The sequence below is a fragment of the Nerophis ophidion genome, linkage group LG12, assembly GCF_033978795.1.
Source record: "Nerophis ophidion isolate RoL-2023_Sa linkage group LG12, RoL_Noph_v1.0, whole genome shotgun sequence".
Lineage (NCBI taxonomy): Eukaryota > Metazoa > Chordata > Actinopteri > Syngnathiformes > Syngnathidae > Nerophis > Nerophis ophidion.
In genome coordinates this window covers 14,790,903-14,813,789 of record NC_084622.1, presented here as the reverse complement: position 1 = coordinate 14,813,789, position 22,887 = coordinate 14,790,903, and the positions used below count along the sequence as shown (strand labels likewise).

The window sequence follows — 22,887 nt, the reverse complement described above, 5'->3', positions numbered from 1 at the left end:
ACCCTCATCTCCATATTTGAACTAGACCCCATGTTTGTATAATAGTTTCCATCCATCATGGTTACACACATGAAAAACACCACACTGCACATGTTAAATATTGAAAACAAACAAATCAGTCTTTATAAAAATCACCAGAATTTAGTAGAATTTTATATATTAATTAGGTAGAAAATTAACATATTTTGGTGTTACTTGAAAAAAACATTTTTTTTTATTATTTCTTCAATATTTTTGTGACTAAATGTTCAAGAAAACATTTGCATTTGGACACTTTTTAATATCCATCTGCTTCCAACGCTTTGTGCTAATGGTTTGTTATTACACTTGTACTTTGTGTGAATAATTGATCATCAACACAGAAATATCATAGATAATTGATCATAAACACAGAGATGTAATAGATAATTGATCATAAACACAGAGATATAATAGATAATTGATCGTAAACACAGCAATATAATCGATAATTGATCATACACACAAAGATATAATAGATAATTGATCATACACTCAGCAATATAATCGATAATTGATCATACACACAGAGATATAATAGATAATTGATCATAAACACAGAGATATAATAGATGATTGATCATAAACACAGAGATATAATATATAATTGATCATAAACACAGAGATATAATAGATAATTGATCATAAACACAGAGATATAATAGATAATGATCATAAACACAGAGATATAATTGATGATTTATCATAAACACAGAGATATAATAGGTAATTGATCATAAACACAGAGATATAATAGATAATTGATCATAAACACAAACATATGATAGATAATTGATCATAAACACAGATATATAATAGATGATTGATCATACACACAGAGCTATAATAGATAATTGATCATAAACACAGAGATATAATAGATAATGATCATAAACACAGAGATATAATAGGTAATTGATCATAAACACTGAGACATAATAAGTGATTGATCAACAACAGAGATATAATAGATAATTGATCATAAACCCAGAGATATCATAGATGATTGATGATAATCAGGGAGATATCATACATGATTGATGATAAACAGGGAGATATAATAGATGATTGATGATAAAGAGGGAGATATAATAGAGGATTGATGATAAAGAGGGAGATATAATAGATGATTGATGATAAAGAGGGAGATATAATAGAGGATTGATGATAAAGAGGGAGATGTAATAGAGGATTGATGATAAAGAGGGAGATATAATAGAGGATTGATGATAAAGAGGGAGATATAATAGAGGATTGATGATAAAGAGGGAGATATAATAGAGGATTGATGATAAAGAGGGAGATATAATAGAGGATTGATGATAAAGAGGGAGATATAATAGAGGATTGATGATGCATCCTGCATTGCAGCACAAACACTTCACAGAAGACATCCAGACCAGACAGTATCGCTCCATCGAGGTCTTGATAGGAGCTGGCTACAGCACACCAGCGGACATCTGGAGCACCGCTTGCATGGTAACTTCCTCTTGCCACATCCTCATCATCATCATCATCATGACAAGTACATCCTCATTCTCATCATCATCATCATGAGAAGTACATTGTCATTGTCACCGTCATCATGATGAGAAGTACATTGTGATGATGATGATGATGAGAAGTACATTGTGATGATGATGATGAGAAGTACATTGTGATGGTGATGATGCTGATGGGTACATTGTGATGATGATGATGATGAGAAGTACATTGTGATTATGATGATGATGATAAGTACACTGTGATTATGATGATGAGAAGTACATTATGATAATGATGACAAGTACATTGTGATTATGATGATGATGATAAGTACATTGTGATTATGATGATGATGATGAGAAGTACATTATGATAATGATGACAAGTACATTGTGATTATGATGATGATGAGAAGTACATTATGATAATGATGACAAGTACATTGTGATTATGATGATGATGAGAAGTACATTATGATAATGATGACAAGTACATTGTGATTATGATGATGATGATGAGAAGTACATTGCGATGATAATGATGAGGATTACATTGTGATGATGATAAGTCTATTGCGACGATAACGATGAGGATTACATTGTGATGATGATAAGTATATTGTGATGATAATGATGAGAAGTACATTGTGATGATGATGATGCTGATAAGTACATTGTGACGGTGATGATGAGAAGTACATTGTTATGATGATGATGATAAGTATATTGCGATGATGATGAGACGTACATTGCAATGATGATGAGAAGTACATTGTGATGATGATGAGAAGTACATTGTGATGATGATGATGAGAAGTATATTGGGATGATGATGATGAGAAGTATATTGCGATGATGATGATGAGAAGTACATTGTGATGATGATGATGAGAAGTACATTGTGATGATGATGATAAGTACATTGTGATGATGATGAGAAGTACATTGTAATGATGATGATGAGAAGTATATTGCAAGATGATGATGAGAAGTACATTGTGATGATGATGATGATGAGAAGTACATTGTGATGATGATGATGAGAAGTACATCGTGATGATGCTGAGAAGTGCATTGTGATGATGATGCTGATGATGATGAGTTGATGATGCTGATGATGATGCTCTTGTGTCTGACAGGCCTTTGAGTTGGCCACAGGAGATTACTTGTTTGAGCCTCATTCAGGGGAGGACTACTCCAGGGATGAAGGTGAGGATGTTTGTTTACATCATGTCTTGTTTACATGATGTGTTTACATGACGTGTTTACACAAAGTGTTTACATGAAGTGTTTACATGAAATGTTTACATGGTGTTTACATGAAGTGTTAGCATGAAATGTTTACATGGTGTTTACATGACATGTTTACATGATGTGTTTACATGATGTGTTTACATGACGTGTTTACATGGTGTTTACATGAAATGTTAACATGAAATGTTTACATGGTGTTTACATGACATGTTTAAATGGTGTTTACATGATGTGTTTACATGATGTGTTTACATGATGTGTTTACATGATGTGTTTACATGGTGTTTACATGAAGTGTTTACATGAAGTGTTTACATGATGTGTTTACATGATGTGTTTACATGAAATGTTTACATGAAATGTTTACATGGTGTTTACATGAAATGTTTACATGATGTGTTTACATGACATGTTTACATGATGTGTTTACATGATGTGTTTACATGACGTGTTTACATGACGTGTTTACATGAAATGTTTACATGGTGTTTAAATGAAGTGTTTACATGGAATGTTTACATGGTGTTTACATTAAATGTTTACATGACGTGTTTACATGACATGTTTACATGGCGTTTACATGATGTGTTTACAAGACGTGTTTACATGACATGTTTACATGACGTGTTTACATGGTGTTTACATGGTGTGTTTACATGACGTGTTTACAGGACATGTTTACATGACATGTTTACATGACATGTTTACATGGTGTTTACATGGTGTGTTTAGATGACGTGTTTAGATGACGTGTTTACATGGCGTTTACATGATGTTTACAAGACGTGTTTACATGACATGTTTACATGACGTGTTTACATGGTGTTTACATGGTGTGTTTACATGACATGTTTACATGGTGTTTACATGATGTGTTTACATGTCGTGTTTACATGATGTGTTTACATGACATGTTTACATGACGTGTTTACATCGTGTTTACATGGCATGTTTACATGAAATGTTTACATGGTGTTTACATGAAATGTTTACATGACGTGTTTACATGACATGTTTACATTGTGTTTAAATGATGTGTTTACATGTGTTTACATGACATGTTTACATGACATGTTTACATGGTGTTTACATGGTGTGTTTACATGGTGTTTACATGGTGTTTACATGATGTGTTTACATGTCATGTTTACATGACGTGTTTACATGATGTGTTTACATGACGTGTTTACATGATGTGTTTACATGACGTGTTTACGTGACGTGTTTACATCGTGTTTACATGGCATGTTTACATGAAATGTTTACATGGTGTTTACATGAAATGTTTACATGACGTGTTTACATGGTGTTTACATTGTGTTTACATGACGTGTTTACATGACGTGTTTACATGGCGTGTTTACATGGCGTTTACATGATGTGTTTACATGACGTGTTTACATGACATGTTTACATGACGTGTTTACATGGTGTGTTTACATGACGTGTTTACATGGTGTTTACATGATGTGTTTACATGTCATATTTACATGACATGTCTACATGATGTGTTTACATGACGTGTTTACATGACATGTTTACATGGCGTGTTTACATGATGTGTTTACATGACATGTTTACATGACGTGTTTACATGGTGTTTACATGGTGTGTTTACATGACGTGTTTACTTGGTGTTTACATGATGTGTTTACATGTCATGTTTACATGATGTGTTTACATGATTTGTTTACATGACGTGTTTACGTGATGTGTTTACATGACATGTTTACATGACGTGTTTACATGACCTGTTTGTTTACATGATGTGTTTACATGACTTGTTTGTTTACATGACATGTTTACATAATGTGTTTACATGATGTGTTTACATGACGTGTTTGTTTACATGACATGTTTACATGATGTGTTTACATGACATGTTTACATAGTGTGTTTACATGATGTGTTTACATGACGTGTTTGTTTACATGACATGTTTACATTACATGTTTACATGATGTGTTTACATGACATGTTTACATGATGTGTTTACATGACGTGTTTACATGATGTGTTTACATGACGTGTTTACATTACGTGTTTACATGATGTATTTACATGACATGTTTGTTTACATGACATGTTTACATGATGTGTTTACATGACATGTTTGTTTACATGACATGTTTACATGATGTGTTTACATGACATGTTTACATGTGTTTACATGACGTGTTTACATGATGTGTTTACATGACGTGTTTGTTTACATGACATGTTTACATGATGTGTTTACATGACATGTTTGTTTACATGACATGTTTACATGATGTGTTTACATGACGTGTTTACATGTGTTTACATGACGTGTTTACATGACGTGTTTACATGACGTGTTTACATGATGTGTTTACATGACGTGTTTGTTTACATGACGTGTTTGTTTACATGACGTGTTTGTTTACATGACGTGTTTACATGATGTGTTTGTTTACATGACGTGTTTGTTTACATGACGTGTTTACATGATGTGTTTACATGAAGTGCTGCAGACAGAAAATGTCTGACTTAGTGATTGGAAACATCATCCTCAGTCCTCATTACTACAGCGGAACCTCCAAAGTCCAACACAATATAAGACATGACACACCGTAACAAACATGTACAGTAAGAACCATAACAAACATGTACAGTAAGAACCATAACAAACATGTACAGTAAGAACCATAACAAACATGTAAAGTAAGAACCATAACAAACATGTACAGTAAGAACCATAACAAACATGTACAGTAAGAACCATAACAAACATGTACAGTAAGAACCATAACAAACATGTACAGTAAGAACCATAACAAACATGTACAGTAGAAACCATAACAAACATGTAAAGTAAGAACCATAAAAACATGTACAGTAGGAACCATAACAAACATGTAAAGTAAGAACCATAAAAACATGTACAGTAGGAACCATAACAAACATGTAAAGTAAGAACCATAAAAACATGTACAGTAGGAACCATAACAAACATGTAAAGTAAGAACCATACAAACATGTACAGTAAGAACCATAACAAATATGTACAGTAAAACCATAACAAAAATGTAAAGTAAGCACCCTACTCTCGGGCTTTAGAGCGCACCGCATCAGTTTTTAGAAGGAATACATGTTTTTACATATATTAGCCGCAGATATATACCTTTACGAAATATTGTGTTAATGTTTATTCCCATACCTTCATTGTTTCACACGGCAGTAAAACGGGAGATCAAACAAAACAGAGGTCATGGCCATGGAGCCACTAGCTGCGGAAGACGTTTTGGGGAATTTACAAAAGTGAAACAATAAAAAGCATAATGAAAATGTAAGTTAATATTATTAACTCCTGTAAACATGTTGCATATTAGCTACTGCTAACCACATCAGCTTGATTACATGACAAATGCACGTGCAAATAAGCATGAAAACACTCTTACAGACGCCACACATGAGACGTTTTAGTAAGTACAAACACTTTTAGTTACAGTGTAAAACTTACAAAGTTTGTTGAATGAAGAATCCTTCCGAGCAGAAATGCTGAAGACGAAACAGGATATACTTACGGTTCAAGGCACGAAACAAGAAATACATGTTCAACCCGCAGTGAGCAAGCCTGCCCACAAGATGGCGCCAGAGCACAGACAATAACACACCTATTCACCAGCTGCGTTTCCAATTACCCTGAGACATGCGCAAAACCTAAAAATCACAATAAAATGAGGTCGTTTTTCAGACGTTTTAATTTTTACGTTTTTCACCAAACCATGATGGAAACACTTTTTTCGCATTTTAAGGATGGCTAAACACCAAACCGACTGGCGCCCATGCTGGACAACCAGAGCAGTGAACCCACACCAAACAAGAATGACAAACACATTTCGGGAGAACATCCGAACTACGACACAACATAAACACAACAGAACAAATACCCAGAATCCCATGCAGCCCTGTCTTGGACTGCCTTCCGAGCGGTTGGCCGGGGTCGAGCGACAGGTGGTCTCATGGGTGGTCTCACGGGTCCCTTCCCCGCAATCAAGGGCGACCCGCAGGCTCGGAGAGACCCTACAAGTGTCAAGGAAGTTGACTGCTTTGGTCTTCTACTGCAGTGGCTGCAATATCTTCCTCACTATGGAGTCTCGGGTGATGAGATCTTACTTACGAAAATTACGGCTCATGACGTAAAACACCTTTTAAAGCAGGGGTCTCAAACTCCATTTGCCTGGGGGTCGCTGGATGCAGACACTGAGCGAGGCTGGGCCGCAAGAAAAGATTACTTAAAAATTCTAACATGCACGTTTAATGGATTCACCTTCTTTGAACCGCTTACCCACCCTGGCAACATACCAGTCAAATCTCCCCATTTTTCCAGGAGAAACCCAAATATAGGTGCATTTCCCGGGGTAAGCGTTGTCCAAATATTAGTCCTGATTTACACCCAGTTAACAATACCATAAAAGTTCCGTGTTAGCGCCGCCTTTACCGCCTTTTAATACATGTCATCACTATCAACTTAACATCATATGAACAGCGTGCCGGCCTGGTTAAAAACAGTAAGACACTTTGGTTGATACACGTGAGTGACCGCAAGACATACTCGATCAACAACCATGCAGGTCACACTGAGGGTGGCCGTATAACAAGTTTATCACTGTTACAAATATGCGCCGCACTGTGAACACACACCAAATTAGAATGACAAACACATTTTGGGAGAACATCCGCACTGTAACACAGCATAAACACAACAGAACAAATACCCAGAACACCTTGCAGCCCTAACGCATCACCTGCACCGATGTGTTGCCTTTAAAGGCCTACTGAAACCCCCTACTACCGACCACGCAGTCTGATGGTTTATATATCAATGATGAAATATTAACATTGCAACACATGCCAATAAGGCCTTTTTAGTTTACTCAATTGCAATTTTAAATTTATTGCGGAAGTATCATGCTAAAACGTTGCGTTATGATGACGCATGCGCGTGACGTCACGCATTGTAGAGGACATTTTGTTCCAGCACTGTTCACAGTCGTCTCTTTTCATCGCATACTTCCACAGTATTATCTTTTGCAATTTGTTCAATGAATAATGGAGACGTCAAAGAAGAAAGCTGTAGGTGGGAAGCGGTGTATTGCGGTCGTCTTTAGCAACACAAACACAGCCAGTGTTTCCTTGTTTCCATTCCCGAAAGATGACGGTAAAGCTTTAATATGGAACAGAGCGGTCAAGTGAACATGGTTTCCTACCACATGTCAACCGGCAGGTTTCGGTGAGAAACTGGTGGTAATAAGTCGGCTCTGACCCTAGACATGAGCGGCGAGCTTGCGTCGTTCCTCCTGCACCTGTCAAAGAGGCAGCTGCGACTCTCTTGCCTCCTCCCATCCGGCCACCCCCGACCGTCGGATGCTTCCACCGTTGTCGGAGGGAAAAAAAACAATTTCAGCCCGGCCCAACCGGCTGCCTTTGCCTCGTCGAGAAACATTGCTTCCTCGGAAACACTGGCGGTCACCACACCTGTGGCCACACCCATCCGACTTTGAGGCTGTACAGGTACGACCATATAATCTCACTAAAACATTAGTAACACAATAAGCAGATAATGGATTTTCCAGAATTATCCTAGTAAATGTGTCTAATAACATCTGAATCGCTCCCACTGCCCTCGTCTTTTTTTCTAGTCCTTCACTCTCCCTTTCCTCATCCACGAATCTTTCAGCCTCGCTCAAATTAACGGGGAAATCGTCGCTTTCTCGGTCCGAATCGTTCTCGCTGCTGGTGGCCATAATTGTAAACAATGTTCAGATGTGAAGAGCTCCACAACCCGTGACGTCACGCGCACATTGTCTGCTACTTCCGGTACAGGCAAGGCTTTTTTTTATTAACGACCAAAAGTTGCGAACTTTATCGTCGATGTTCTCGACTAAATCCTTTCAGCAAAAATATGGCAATATCGCGAAATGATCAAGTATGACACATAGAATGGAGCTGCTATCCCCGTTTAAATAAGAAAATCTCATTTCACTAGGCCTTTAACTTAACTAGTCACCAATGGATGATGCATCAGAGAAATATGTGGGCGGAGCCAGAGCAGGAAGTGTTTACAGGGTTATAGATTGTGCTGCTGTGACAAAAAGTCATTTTAAAGCTGAATGAGTTGAAGTCTGGTAGATGTTTTGAACTTTGCAGGTTCCGCTGTATATGCCAAAAAAGCACACATACATGCACATGAGTCTTAATTATTAGCCCCACCCCTAATATCTAGCCACTGTCACTCTATAAACTCTAGTCTTTTTATTTCTGCTGCTCTCACTTCCCCTCACCTTCATCTTCACCTTCAAAAGCCAACATGAAGGCTGAATTTTTCTTTCTTCAGTCGGAGTTGCAAGTTATGAAACAGCACCCCTGCAGGTTACATGATCAAATTGCAACTATAGCGGTAGATACAGTATATCTGGAGATGCATGGATAGGTAAAGCAGATTTTTATTGTCTGATTTAACTGCAAATTCTAAAACAAAATAGGTATAAAACTGCAATTTCTAAAAAAAAATGTTTTTTTTAATGGTAACTGAGTCACTAGATTGACAGATATATGAACAAAACCATTTTAAAATGTCTTCTTTGTTTGATTTCTACTTCAAATTCTAAAAAAAAATGGTTTAAAAAAAAAAAAAAGGTGCCTCCACAGGTTATAAAATAAAGTGGCAACTCAATCACGAGATAGAACAGGGGTCACCAACGTGGTGCCCATAAGGACCAGATGAGTCGCCCGCTGGCCTGTTCTAAAAATAGCTCAAATAGCAGCACTTACCAGTGAGCTGCCTCTATTTTTTAAATTGTATTTATTTACTAGCAAGCTGGTCTCGCTTCGCTCGACATTTTTAATTCTAAGAGACAAAATTCAAATAGAATTTGAAAATCCCCCAAAAATATTTTAAAGACTTGGTCTTCACTTGTTTAGATAAATTCATTTATTTTTTTACTTTGCTTCTTATAACTGTCTGAAAGACCATTTTAGAGAAAAAATACAACCTTAAAAATGATTTTAGGATTTTTAAATACATATACCTTTTTACCTTTTAAATTCCTTCTTCTTTTTTCCTGACAATTTAAATCAATGTTCAAGATTTTTTATTTTTTTTTGTAAAAAATAATTAATGAATTTTAATTTAATTCTTCATTTTAGCTTCTGTTTTTTCGACGAACAATATTTGTGAAATATTTCTTCAAACTTACTGTGATTAAAATTCAAAAAAAATATTCTGGCAAATCTAGAAAATCTTTAGAATCAAATTTAAATCTTATTTCAAAGTCTTTTGAATTTCTTTTAAAAAAAAATCTGGAAACTCTAGAAGAAATAATGATTTGTCTTTGTTAGAAATACAGCTTGGTCCAATTTGTCATATATTCCAACAAAGTGCAGATTGGATTTTAACCTATTTAAAACAATTAATCTTAATCAGGAAAAATTACTAATGATGTTCCATAAATTATTTTTTTAATTAAAAAAAAAAAGATTCGGATTAGTTAGTTTTTCTCTTCTTTTTTTCGGTTGAATTTTGAATTTTAAAGAGTCGGAATTGAAGATACTGTTTCAAAATTTAATTTTCATTTTTTTCCTGTTTTCTCCTCTCTTAAAAGTCCTTTTTCATCATCATTTATTCTCTACAAAAAACCTTCCGTGAAAGGAAAAAAAATGTACGACGGAATGACAGACAGAAATAACCATTTTTTAATATATATATAGATTTATTTATTAAAGGTAAATTGAGCAAATTGGCTATTTCTGGCTATTTATTTAAGTGTGTATCAAACTGGTAGCCCTTCGCATTAATCAGTACCCAAAAAGTAACTCTTGGTTTCAAAAAGCTTGGTGACCCCTGAGATCGAGAAACAATATTATTATTTTTTTTTTTTTACTGCTACAAATTCTAAATAAAAATTGGGTTTTAAAAAAATGTTGCGCCCACAGGTTATAAAATAAAGTGGCAACTCGATAGATTGATAGGTAGACACATAAATAGATAAAATATATATATAAAGATAGACGGATAAATAGATGTATAAAACAGCATTAAAAGGTTGTTTTCTTTATGTTATATTAACTGAAAATGATAAAAAAAGAGTGTTTTAAGAAAATGTCCACCTTGCTGGTTATGAGATAAAATGATAACTCAATCAATTGATTGATGCACAATTTTTTTATGTTTTCTTTGTTTGACCTTGATGTAAATTTTAAGCAGTATTAAAAATGTGTTTTTTTTACTACAGATTCGGAAAAAAAATTGGATTTTAAAAAATGACGCCCCCACAGGTTATAAAATAAAGTGGCAACTCGATAGATAGATAGATAGATAGATAGATAGATAGATAGATAGATAGATAGATAGATAGATAGATAGATAGATAAAACAGTATTAAAATTTAGTTTTCGTTGTCTGATTTTAACTGAAAATTCCCCCAAAAAAATAATAGATGGGGTTTAAAAAATGTCCACCTTGGTGGTTATAAGATAGAATGGTAACATAATCACTGGATTGATAGATTCACAAAATCATTCAAAATGTTGTTTTCTTTATTTGACTTTAACTTCAATTTAGAGCAGTTTTAAAAATTAGTTGTTTTTTTTACTACAAATTCTAAATAGAACTTAGGTTGAAAAAAAATGGCGCCCCCACCTGTTATAAAATAAAGTGGCAACTCGAAAGATAAACGGATATTAAAAATTTGAACTTTAACAGCAAATTCTAAACCTATAGATGTTTTTAAAAATGTCCTTTAAAAAAATGGTGCCCCTGCTGGTTAGCGGGTGTAGTGACTATTCCACATGTGTTCTACACGGGCAACACAGTGGTACAGGGGTTAGTACATGTGCCTCACAATATGAAGGTCCTGGGTTCAATCCCCGGGTCGGGATCTTTCTGTGTAACCCCAGGTGCATGTTCTCCCCCTCACTGCTTGGCCCCTCCCACCTCCAAAGACATGCGCATAGAAATAGGCTCCGCCCACCTCCAAAGACATGCACCTGGTGATCGGCCCCTCCCACCTCCAAAGACATGCACATGGAGATAGGCCCCGCCCACCTCCGAAGACATGCACCTGGGGATAGGGTTGTGTTCGCCCTGTGATGAGGTGGAATGCACCTGGAGATAGGCTCCAGCATCGTCCAAAAGACATGCACCTGGAGATAGGCCCCTCCCACCTCCAAAGACATGTACCTGGGGGTAGGCCCCTCCCACCTCCAAAGACATGTACCTGGGGGTAGGCCCCTCCCACCTCAAAAGACATGCACCTGGGGATAGGCCCCTCCCACCTCCGAAGACATGCACTTGGAGATAGGCCCCTCCCACCTCCGAAGACATGCACTTGGAGATAGGCCCCTCCCACCTCCAAAGACATGCACCTGGAGATAGGCCCCTCCCACCTCCAAAGACATGCACCTGGAGATAGGCCCCTCCCACCTCCAAAGACATGCACCTGGAGATAGGCCCCTCCCACCTCCAAAGACATGCACATGTGGATAGGCCCCTCCCACCTCCGAAGACATGCACCTGGGGATAGGCCCCTCCCACCTCCAAAGACATGCTAGATATTGAGTCACTTGAGAAAAGCGCTATATAAATATAATTCACTTCACTTCACTTCACCTGGAGATAGGCTCCTCCCACCTCCGAAGACATGCACCTGGAGATAGGCCCCCTCCAACCTCCAAAGACATGCACGTGGAGATAGGCCCCTCCCACCTCCAAAGACATGCACCTGGGGATAGGCCCCCCCCACTCCAGACATGCACCTGGGGATAGGCCCCTCCCACCTCCAAAGACATGCACATGGAGATAGGCCCCTCCCACCTCCAAAGACATGCACCTGGGGATAGGCCCCTCCCACCTCCGAAGACATGCACCTAGAGATAGGCCCCTCCCACCTCCGAAGACATGCACCTGGGGATAGGCCCCTCCCACCTCCAAAGACATACACCTAGAGATAGGCCCCTCCCACCTCCAAAGACATGCACCTGGGGTAAGGCCTGTGTTGGCCCTGTGATGAGGCAGTGACTTGTCCAGGGTGCACCCCACCTACCGCCCGAATGCAGCTGGGATAGGCTCCAGCACCCTCCAAAGACATGCACCTGGAGATAGGCCCCTCCCACCTCCAAAGACATGCACCTGGAGATAGGCCCCTCCCACCTCCAAAGTTATGCACCTGGGGATAGGCCCCCCCACTCCAGACATGCACCTGGGGATAGGCCCCTCCCACCTCCAAAGACATGCACATGGAGATAGGCCCCTCCCACTTCCAAAGACATGCACCTGGGGATAGGCCCCTCCCACCTCCGAAGACATGCACCTAGAGATAGGCCCCTCCCACCTCCGAAGACATGCACCTGGGGATAGGACCCTCCCACCTCCGAAGACATACACCTGGTGATAGGCCCCTCCCACCTCCAAAGACATGCACCTGGGGTAAGGCCTGTGTTGGCCCTGTGATGAGGTAGTGACTTGTCCAGGGTGCACCCCACCTACCGCCCGAATGCAGCTGGGATAGGCTCCAGCACCCTCCAAAGACATGCACCTGGAGATAGGCTCCTTCCACCTCCAAAGACATGCACCTGGAGATAGGCTCCTCCCACCTCCGAAGACATGCACCTGGAGATAGGCCCCTCCCACCTCCGAAGACATGCACCTGGAGATAGGCCCCTCCCACCTCCAAAGACATGCACCCGGGGGTAGGCCTATGTTGGCCCTGTGATGAGGTGGTGACTTGTCCAGGGTGCACCCCTTCCGCCCGAATGCAGCTGGGATAGGCTCCAGCACCCCCTGCGCCCCCGAAAGGGACAAGCGGTACAAAATGGGTGGTTGGATGTTCTACACAGACAAAATTTGTCTTACAACTGATGTTTCTCCTTTACTGTCTCCTTCTCTCTCTCTCTCCCTCTCTCCTCATCCCTAATTGATTGACCATCTCCTTGTCTCCGCCTCCTCTACGTTCTCCTCTGGCTCCTCCTAGACCACATAGCCCACATCATAGAGCTGCTGGGGTGTATTCCCAGGCACTTTGCACTCTCTGGAAAATATTCCCGGGAGTTCTTCAACAGAAGAGGTAGCACTGGGCGGGACAGCTGTCATGGGGGACAGCTGTCATGGGGGGGCGGAGACACGCGGACGTCCCACATGGACAAGCAATGAGACTTAAATCTGTCACATTTCTTCCATCGTGGCAGAAGTGTGTGTCTGTCCCCAGCATGTGTGCGTGTGTGTGTGTGTGCGTGTGCATGCTGTAACGGTGCGTGTCCCCTCTGTGACGTATGTGATGGTGGTGGTGAGCACAGACCACATCGCTCTGATCATGGAGCTCCTCGGGAAGGTCCCACGCAAAGTTTTCCTTGACGGGAAGTTCAGCCGAGAGTTTTTCTCCAAGAAAGGTAAACCTTCAAAGTAAAGTAACCCTTCTAAGACTGCCTGAGGTGTCAGTGGGCGGGGCCTGAGGAACTCTTTAGGGGCCTCAAGCTACCTAAAGGTCTCATCTTGTATGACTTCATCTTTGACATAGTGTTAGACGCATGGACCTGTCTGTCACTTTAAATAGGAACTCTGCTTTTTGGGGAATGTTGTTATGTTCATAACATTTATGAGAGACAACAACACACCTCCTTTTGTAGGCTTTTAAATATGATATGTAAGAGGTAACTTTATAACCCTCCATCAACGTTTTATATACACACTGCAAGTATATTTATCACCTTCATAACAATATGTAATATGTACAATATACACACTGCAAGTATATATGAATCAAACACGAGTGCGTTCTAATCATGACGGACCTGGTAACAAACAACGAAGGCGATTATTTTAGGACAATTGAGGATTCACAACCGTATCTTTTTGAAGCTGAGTATATTGAGGATGAAGTGCTGTTTCTAGAAGCAAGCATGAAGAAGAGGGTGAAACGTCGGAGCAGACAAAAGCCGATAAAGTGAAGTGAAAGTCAATTTATATATATATATATATATATATATATATATATATATATATATACACATATATATATATATATATATACACATATATATATATATATATATATCATGTAGTAACACACCTTCATAACAATATGTAATACCGGTATGTACAATATTTACCATATTTTAATAATTGCAATCCTTAGCGGTGCTGATTTATTCCACACATTGATTTCTGTTTCCATAGCATGTGTGTTCCTACTTCCAGAGTCAAACATGAGTGTGCGTTCTAATTAGGACAGACTTTGTAACGAACAACGAAGGCCACTATTTTAGGACAATTGAGGATTCATAACCGTATCTTTTTGAAGCTGAGTATATTGAGGATGAAGTGCTGCTTCTAGAAGCAAGCATGAAGAAGAGGGTGAAACGTCGGAGCCAACAAAAGCGGATAAAGCGAAGGGAAAGTCACTCGAATCTGTATATGCGGAATTTGGAGACACACTATGTTGACATAAATGGATTGCTCATAGCAAATTAACAGGGAATGATCGTTATGTGTGTTAGTACAACTATAAAAGTTATTATTAAGGTTACACAACGTAAATGAAGTATTGTTGACAGTTTTTGAATGCATGTGAAAGAGATTTAGCTATAGAATTGATTGCTAACTTTACCTGCACTGCTAGCTGCTAGCTACCAAGAACAAGCCCATTTGTACATGTTAGAATGCAGGAAAAGAAGAAAACATGTTTTGTCTTCTTGTCTCTCATGACGGTTGTGAACAATCCAACAAAAAAGTGCACTTCCCCTTTAATGCTAATCAGCTGTTTGTCTCTATAACTTATCCACTTTTCAAATCTACACTGGAACTCCAACTATATAGATCCAGTGGGCAAGAGATCCAAATGGCCACATTCCTGGGTGGAGGGGGGTGTATCATTTTGCAATGCAGTCTACTGAAAATTATAGAAAGCGCCACTGATCATTGCAACTGATGCTGTGGTCAAAGTTGGAATTGTTGCAAAATACATTTGAAGATCCCCCATCGCTCTACTGCCATCTGGCGGCAAAAGTGCAATATCTCAATTCGTCATGTTTCATGTGTCAGGTTAACCCCGACAAATGGGGCCATATGAATCCCTTTCCGACTGTTGTGACGTGGCTGCATACACGGGACAGGATCATCCCCCTTGGGGTGGGGCCATGTCAATGATGCCTCATCCATGAAATACAGGTCCGGGGTTTATTAGAAGGTGTGTAGTGAAGCCTGGCCCAGCCACGGGTGGTCAGCCCAGAAGGTGGTGGTTGTTCCTTTCATCTCGCCACTGAAGGCGAGCACTAGGTGTGTCCCAGGTGAGCTAGCAAGCGAGTAAGGAGCTTAACGAGGAGCAGACCTGTGAAAAAGACATGAGTGGATTCAAAAGAAAATAAGTGCACACTATTTTATTTCAGGTGCACTCCGGTAAATCTTTTCAACAAACCCTACTGTGGAGAGGCGGAGCCGACGGAGCGGCAGGGCACGCTGTAGCCTGGCCCAAGATGGCGGCGAGGAGGCGGAGATGACGGCCGAGCTGAGAGGCGGGGCGTGCTGGGAGCGACGCCGCAGACGAGATCAGGTGAGTGGGTCGCGCACCTGGACACAATTATTTCTCCTCTCGGTGTATAAAAGGGGAGAAGGAGGAGAGATCGCGGCAGAAGGAGGAAGGGGGCCTGCAGCAGCAACTGAAGAGCAAGAGCACCCAAGAGCAGACAACGACGACGACGAAGTCAAACCTGCTCAAAAGCAAGATGTCCTTCCTTGATGGTCCTGGGAACCCACACGACGGCAAGAGACTGTCACATTTGCGTCGTGCGGGTTCCCAGGACCATCAAGGAAGGACATCTTGCTTTTGAGCAAGTTTGACTTCTTTATTTTGCAATAAAGCTTGTCTGTGGTCAGGTCGCTTTTCAGCTCCTTCCTCCACTGCTCGTTCACGGTCCGATTTCAGTCATTGTCGTCGTCTGCTCTTGGACGCTCTTGCTCTTCAGTCGCTGCTGCGGGCTCTTCTCCTCCTTCTGCCGTGATCTCTCATCCTTCTCCCCTTTTATACACTCAGAGGAGAAATGATTGTGTCCAGGTGCGCGACCCATGCACCTGATCTCGTCTGCGGCGTCGCTACCGGCACGCCCCGCCTCTCAGCTCGGTCGTCATCTCCGCCTTCATCGCCGCCATCTTGGGCCGGGCTCCAGCGTGCCCTGCCGCTCCGCCGGACCGTCGGCTCCGCCTCTCCACACATTTCTTTCAGATGTTTTTCACGTTTTGGCCCTGGAGACTTTCCTCACCTCTGGTGCTCAAAAGCAGTCTGTAGACTCCTGAGGAGCTCATGTTGTCATCTGTGGCCGCCTCCCGCATGATCCAATCATATATATATATACAAACCCTGTTTCCATATGAGTTGGGAAATTGTGTTAGATGTAAATATAAACAGAATACAATGATTTGCAAATCCTTTTCAACCCATATTCAGTTGAATATGCTACAAAGACAACATATGTTCAAACTATTTTTTTTGCAAATAATAATTAACTTAGAATTTCATGGCTGCAACACGTGCCAAAGTAGTTGGGAAAGGGCATGTTCACCACTGTGTTACATCACCTTTTCTTTTTAACAACACTCAATAAACGTTTGGGAACTGAGGAAACTAATTGTTGAAGCTTTGAAAGTGGAATTATTTCCCATTCTTGTTTTATGTAGAGCTTCAGTCGTTCAACAGTCCGGGGTCTCCGCTGTCGTATTTTACGCTTCATAATGCGCCACACATTTTCCATGGGAGACAGGTCTGGACTGCAGGCGGGCCCGGAAAGTACCCGCACTCTTTTTTTTACAAAGCCACGCTGTTGTAACACTTGTCTTGCTGAAATAAGCAGGGGCGTCCATGATAACGTTGCTTGGATGACAAAATATGTTGCTCCAAAACCTGTATGGACCGTTCAGCATTAATGGTGCCTTCACAGATGTGTAAGTTACCCATGCCTTGGCCACTAATACACCCCCATACCATCACACATGCTGGATTTTACACTTTCACCCTAGAACAGCCTGGATGGTTCTTTTCCTCTTTGTTCTGGAGGACACCACATCCACAGTTTCCAAAAACAATTTGAAATGTGGACTCGTCGGACCACAGAACACTTTCCCACTTTGCATCAGTCCATCTTAGATTAACTCGGGCCCATCCAAGCCTTTCCGGGTGTTGTTGATAAAGGGCTTTGGCGCTGCATAGTAGAGTTTTACCTTGCACTTACAAATGTAGCGACCAACTGTAGTTACTGACAGTGGTTTTCTGAAGTGTTCCATGTGGTGATATCCTTTACACACTGATGTCGGTTTTTGATGCAGTACCGCCTGAGGGATCAAAAGTCCGTAATATCTTCGCTTACGTGGAGTGATTTCTCCAGATTCTCTGAACCTTTCGATGATTTTACGGACCGTAGATGGTCAAATCCCTAAATTCCTTGCAATAGCTCGTTGAGAAATGTTGTTCTAAAACTGTTCGACAATTTGCTTACAAATTGGTGACCCTCACCCCATCCTTGTTTGTGAATGAGTGAGCATTTCATGGAAACTGCTTTTATACCCAATCATGGCACCCACCTGTTCCCAATTAGCCTGCACACCTCTGGGGTGTTCCTGATGGGCATCCCTCGTCTTTCTCACTCTTTTTTGCCACTCGTGCCAGCTTTTTGGAAACATGTTGCAGGCATCGAATTCCAAATGAGCTAATATTTGCAAAAAAGTAACAAAGTTTGTCAGTGTGAACATGAAATATCTTGTCTTTCTAGTCTATTCAATTGAATATAAGTTGAAAAGGATTTGTTGTATTCTCTGTTTATTTATCATTTACACGTGTGTGTGTATATATATATATATATATATATATATAGCATGTTTTGGTACTAATTGTGCAGATCCTGCATATGGGCCACTGCATTAGGTACACCCACCTGCTGTATTTGATGGAGCTGCATGCAATAGTGTAAGGATAAGCAAACACGGTTGTAGATGATGACAAGGTATCCCACCGGGCATCATGGTTCAGTGAAAGGACTGGTGTACCTAATGAAGCGTCCAGTATTAGTCTAGGTTTGTCCAGCTCGTATCTTGTCCGCTCCAAAGCCAACAGTGGCATCAAGTACCTAAAAGCTCCAGGTCTCGTATTACCAGAGTGACAGAGGGCGCTAACTGCTGAGTCAGCGTTAATATTGCTGATCAGGCGGTTGTAAAAGACGACACGTGTTAGTCACGAGTCACAGCATTTTTCAAAAGATATTGCAACAGGAGGTTGCCTACAGCCACAGGCAATGTTGTATGCTTTAGTCGAGCTGGTAGATTGGAGCATTTAGCTACAGTGTGCTGGACTTGCATGATCAGTGCACTCAAGTTAGTGATTTGGAGCATTTAGGTATAGCAGGGGTCACCAACGCCGTGCCCGCGGGCACCAGGTCGCCCGTAAGGACCAGATGAGTCGCCTGCTGGCCTGTTCTAAAAATAGCTCAAATAGCAGCACTTACCAGTGAGCTGCCTTTATTTTTATAAATTGTATTCATTTACTAGCAAGCTGGTCTCGCTTTGCTCGACATTTTCCATTCTAAGAGAGACAAAACTCAAATAGAAATTGAAAATCCAAGAAAATATTTTAAAGACTTGGTCTTCACTTGTTTAAATAAATTCATTTATTTTTTTACTTTGCTTCTTATAACTTTCAGAAAGACAATTTTAGAGAAAAAATACAACCTTAAAAATGATTATAAGATTTTTAAACGCATGTACCTTTTTACCTTTTAAATTCCTTCCTCTTCTTTCCTGACAATTTAAATCAATGTTCAAGTAAATTTATTTTTTTTATTGTAAAGTATAATAAATACTTTATTATAGCTTCCATTTATTTGACGAAGAATATTTGTGGAAAATGTCTTCAAACTTATTATGATTAAAATTCAAAAAAAATATTCTGGCAAATTTAGAGAATCTTTACAATTAAATTTAAATCTTATTTCAAAGTCTTTTGAATTTCTTCTAAAAATGTTGTGCTGGAAAATGAAGAAGAAATAATGATTTGTCTTTGTTAGAAATATAGCTTGGTCCAATTTGTTATATATTCTAACAAAGTGCAAATTGGATTTTAACCTATTTAAAACATGTCATTAAAATTCTAAAATTAATCTCAATCAGGAAAAATTACTAATTCTTTTTTTTATTTTTTCAAAAAGATTCAAATTAGCTAGTTTTTCTCTTCTTTTTTTTCGGTTGAATTTTGAATTCTAAAGAGTCGAAATTTAAAAATTTATTTTCATTTTTTTCCTGTTTTCTCCTCTTTTAAACCGTCCAATTAAGTGTTTTTTTCATCATTTATTCTCTACAAAAAACCTTCCGTAAAAGGAAAAAAAATGTACGACAGAATGACAGACAGAAATACCCATTTTTTAATATATATATATATAGATTTATTTATTAAAGGTAAATTGAGCAAATTGGCTACTTCTGGCAATTTATTTAAGTGTGTATCAAACTGGTAGCCCTTGGCATTAATCAGTACCCAAGAAGTAGCTCTTGGTTTCAAAAAGGTTGGTGACCCCTGCTCTAAAGTGTGCAGGACTTGCATGGTTAGTGCACTCAGGTTAGTGATTTGGAGCTCTTAGCCTTAGTGTGCTGGACTTACACGGTTAGTGCACTCAGGTTAGTGATTGGAATGAAAAGGTGTGTTTGTTCCCAGGCGAGCTGCGACACATCACTAAGCTGAAGCCCTGGTCGCTGTTCGACGTGCTGGTGGAGAAGTACGGCTGGTCGCACGAGGACGCCAGCCACTTCGCCCACTTCCTGCTGCCCATGCTGGAGATGGTGCCCGAGAAGCGGGCGTCGGCGGGCGAATGCCTCAACCACCTGTGGCTCAACTCCTAGTCCTTCTTCCCCCTCCCCCTCCTCCTTTTCTTTGCTCCCTTCACATTTCCCCCCCCCCCCCCCCAGTGGCAGCCCGTGGTACTGTACCTTCTTTGTTGTCCCCAACGGAACGTCAACAAAAAGACTTTCCGGTGGGCGCCCGCGTCTTCCGGAACATCCCGAGAGCGGGGGACGGATGCCGCTCCTCACGACTCCACCTGGATTACTGCCCAGCTCCACCTGCCACGGACTTCTTGCTCCCACAAAGGCCTCCCAGAGATGCATGATCCCGAGCTATGTGGCCTCCAGCAGGGGGCGCCACCCTGATGGCACAGAAGGGACTTCTTTTTCAAAATGCATGGGAAAGGACAAGACTCTCGCAGGAATACTCACTCCATTTAAATGCTACTTCTTTACAGAAGGTGGGCGGTCCTCGTCCTTCAGGAATCTGACAAGTTTGTACATAAGACTCGGATTCGGCAACGCACACGAGCATCATTCCGAACTCAAATTAGAGAAGAGTTCCTCGGAGGGTGACTCTCTCCCTCCCCCTGGCGGCCGAACGTGAGTACTGCAAGGCCACATGGGCGCTGCTGCCAACACTTTACTCACACACCACAACTAGTCCGGTTGCCTATTTTTTGCAATTGCAATAAATTAAAAAAAATACGAAAAACAAGTATAAGCAAATGGTGAGATATTTTTTAAGAAAGCTATTTAATTCATTTAAAAAAAGAAAATGTGGAAAAAAAAATGTGTTGTGACGGAACCTTCTGCGGAAATCGTGTTTGTCTATGATGGTATTTTCTTTCCTTGTTATTATAATTATTCCTGTTGATTAATATTATCGTTACAATTTTTTACTCCCTCCTTAGCGGAACAGTGCTGCTCTGAAAAAAAAAAAAAAGAGAAGAAAATCAAGTTTTCGCAATAATAGTATGTGATATTTGATTTTTTTTCTGGCACCAAAAATCTCCTTAAGTTCCTCTCAGCCATGCTGACTGTTCTTCCTAAAGTGTGTCTATTGTGTTTTTCATTGACAGATTGAAATAAAATGCTAAACATATGGACTGAATCTTTTGGCACCAAAGATTTGATTCCACTTTGATCCCTGGGGTGACAAAGTATAAAAACATACTTGCCAACCCTCCCGAAATACAGCGCCTCTCCCGAAAATCTCCCAGAACAAATTTTCTCCCGAAAATCTCCCGAAATTCAGTCGGAGCTGGAGGCCACGCCCCCTCCAGCTCCATGCGGACCTGAGTGAGGACAGCCTGTTTTCACGTCCGCTTTCCCACAATATAAACAGCGTGTCTGCCCAATGACGTTATAACTGTAGAATGATCGAGGGCGAGTTCTTATGTGGGTTTATTGTTAGGCAGTTTCATTAACGTCCTCCCAGCGTGGCAACAACACACAACAGCAGTCACGTTTTCGTCTACCGTTAAGCAGTTCATCTGCCGTAAACAGCAATGTTGTGACACTCTTAAACAGGACAATACTGCCATCTACTGTACATGCATATGGTTAGAAAAATAGTGACAAAGAATAGAACAAGGATGGACAATTCAACCCTTAACTCAACAATGAGTAGATGAGTGTTATGTGTGTATATATGTGTAAATAAATGAACACTGAAATTCAAGTATTTCTTATATATATATATATATATATATATATATATATATATCTCCATCCATTTCCTACCGCTTATTCCCTTTGGGGTCGCTTGTGCCTATCTCAGGTACAATTGGGCGGAAGACGGTGTACACCCTGGACAAGTCGCCACCTCATCGCAGTATATATATACCATATTTCCTTGAATTGCCGCAGGGCATATAGTAAGCGCCTGCCTTGAATTACTGCCCGGTCAAACTCGCTTCCCAAAATAATTAGCGCATGCTTAGTATTACGGCCTGGTCAAACTCGTGACGTCACGAGTTACACTTCACCTGTCCATCCATCCATCCATTTACTACCGCTTATTCCCTTTTGAGGTCGCGGGCGCCTATCTCAAGCTACAATCGGGCGGAAGACGGCGTACACCCTGGACAAGTCGCCACCTCATCGCAGGGCCAACACAGATAGACATACAACATTCACACTCACATAGCTCGGTAGGTAGAGCGGCCGTGCCAGCAACTTGAGGGTTGTAGGTTCGATTCCCACTTCCGCCATCCTAGTCACTGCCGTTGTGTCCTTGGGCAAGACACTTTACCCATCTGCTCCCAGTGCCACCCACACTGGTTTAAATGTAAC

General features: G+C 40.4%; 1 protein-coding gene across 4 annotated transcripts in view; it reads left to right on the top strand.

The window, feature by feature from the left end:
• LOC133562998 (SRSF protein kinase 2-like) overlaps positions 1-21,703 on the top strand; it is a 125,807-nt gene extending 104,104 nt beyond the window's left edge. For 2 of the 4 annotated variants that reach the window (XM_061916873.1, XM_061916876.1), the window contains 4 exons: positions 1,390-1,497; positions 2,642-2,711; positions 14,073-14,165; positions 20,465-21,703. In XM_061916873.1, the coding sequence (XP_061772857.1) occupies positions 1,390-1,497; positions 2,642-2,711; positions 14,073-14,165; positions 20,465-20,649 (456 nt within the window). In that variant the 3' untranslated portion in view covers positions 20,650-21,703. Of the gene's footprint in view, positions 1-1,389; positions 1,498-2,641; positions 2,712-13,750; positions 13,844-14,072; positions 14,166-20,464 lie in introns of all 4 variants that reach the window. The other 2 variants (XM_061916874.1, XM_061916875.1) reach the window with 2 other exon arrangements.
• The last annotated feature ends 1,184 nt before the right edge of the window (positions 21,704-22,887 follow it).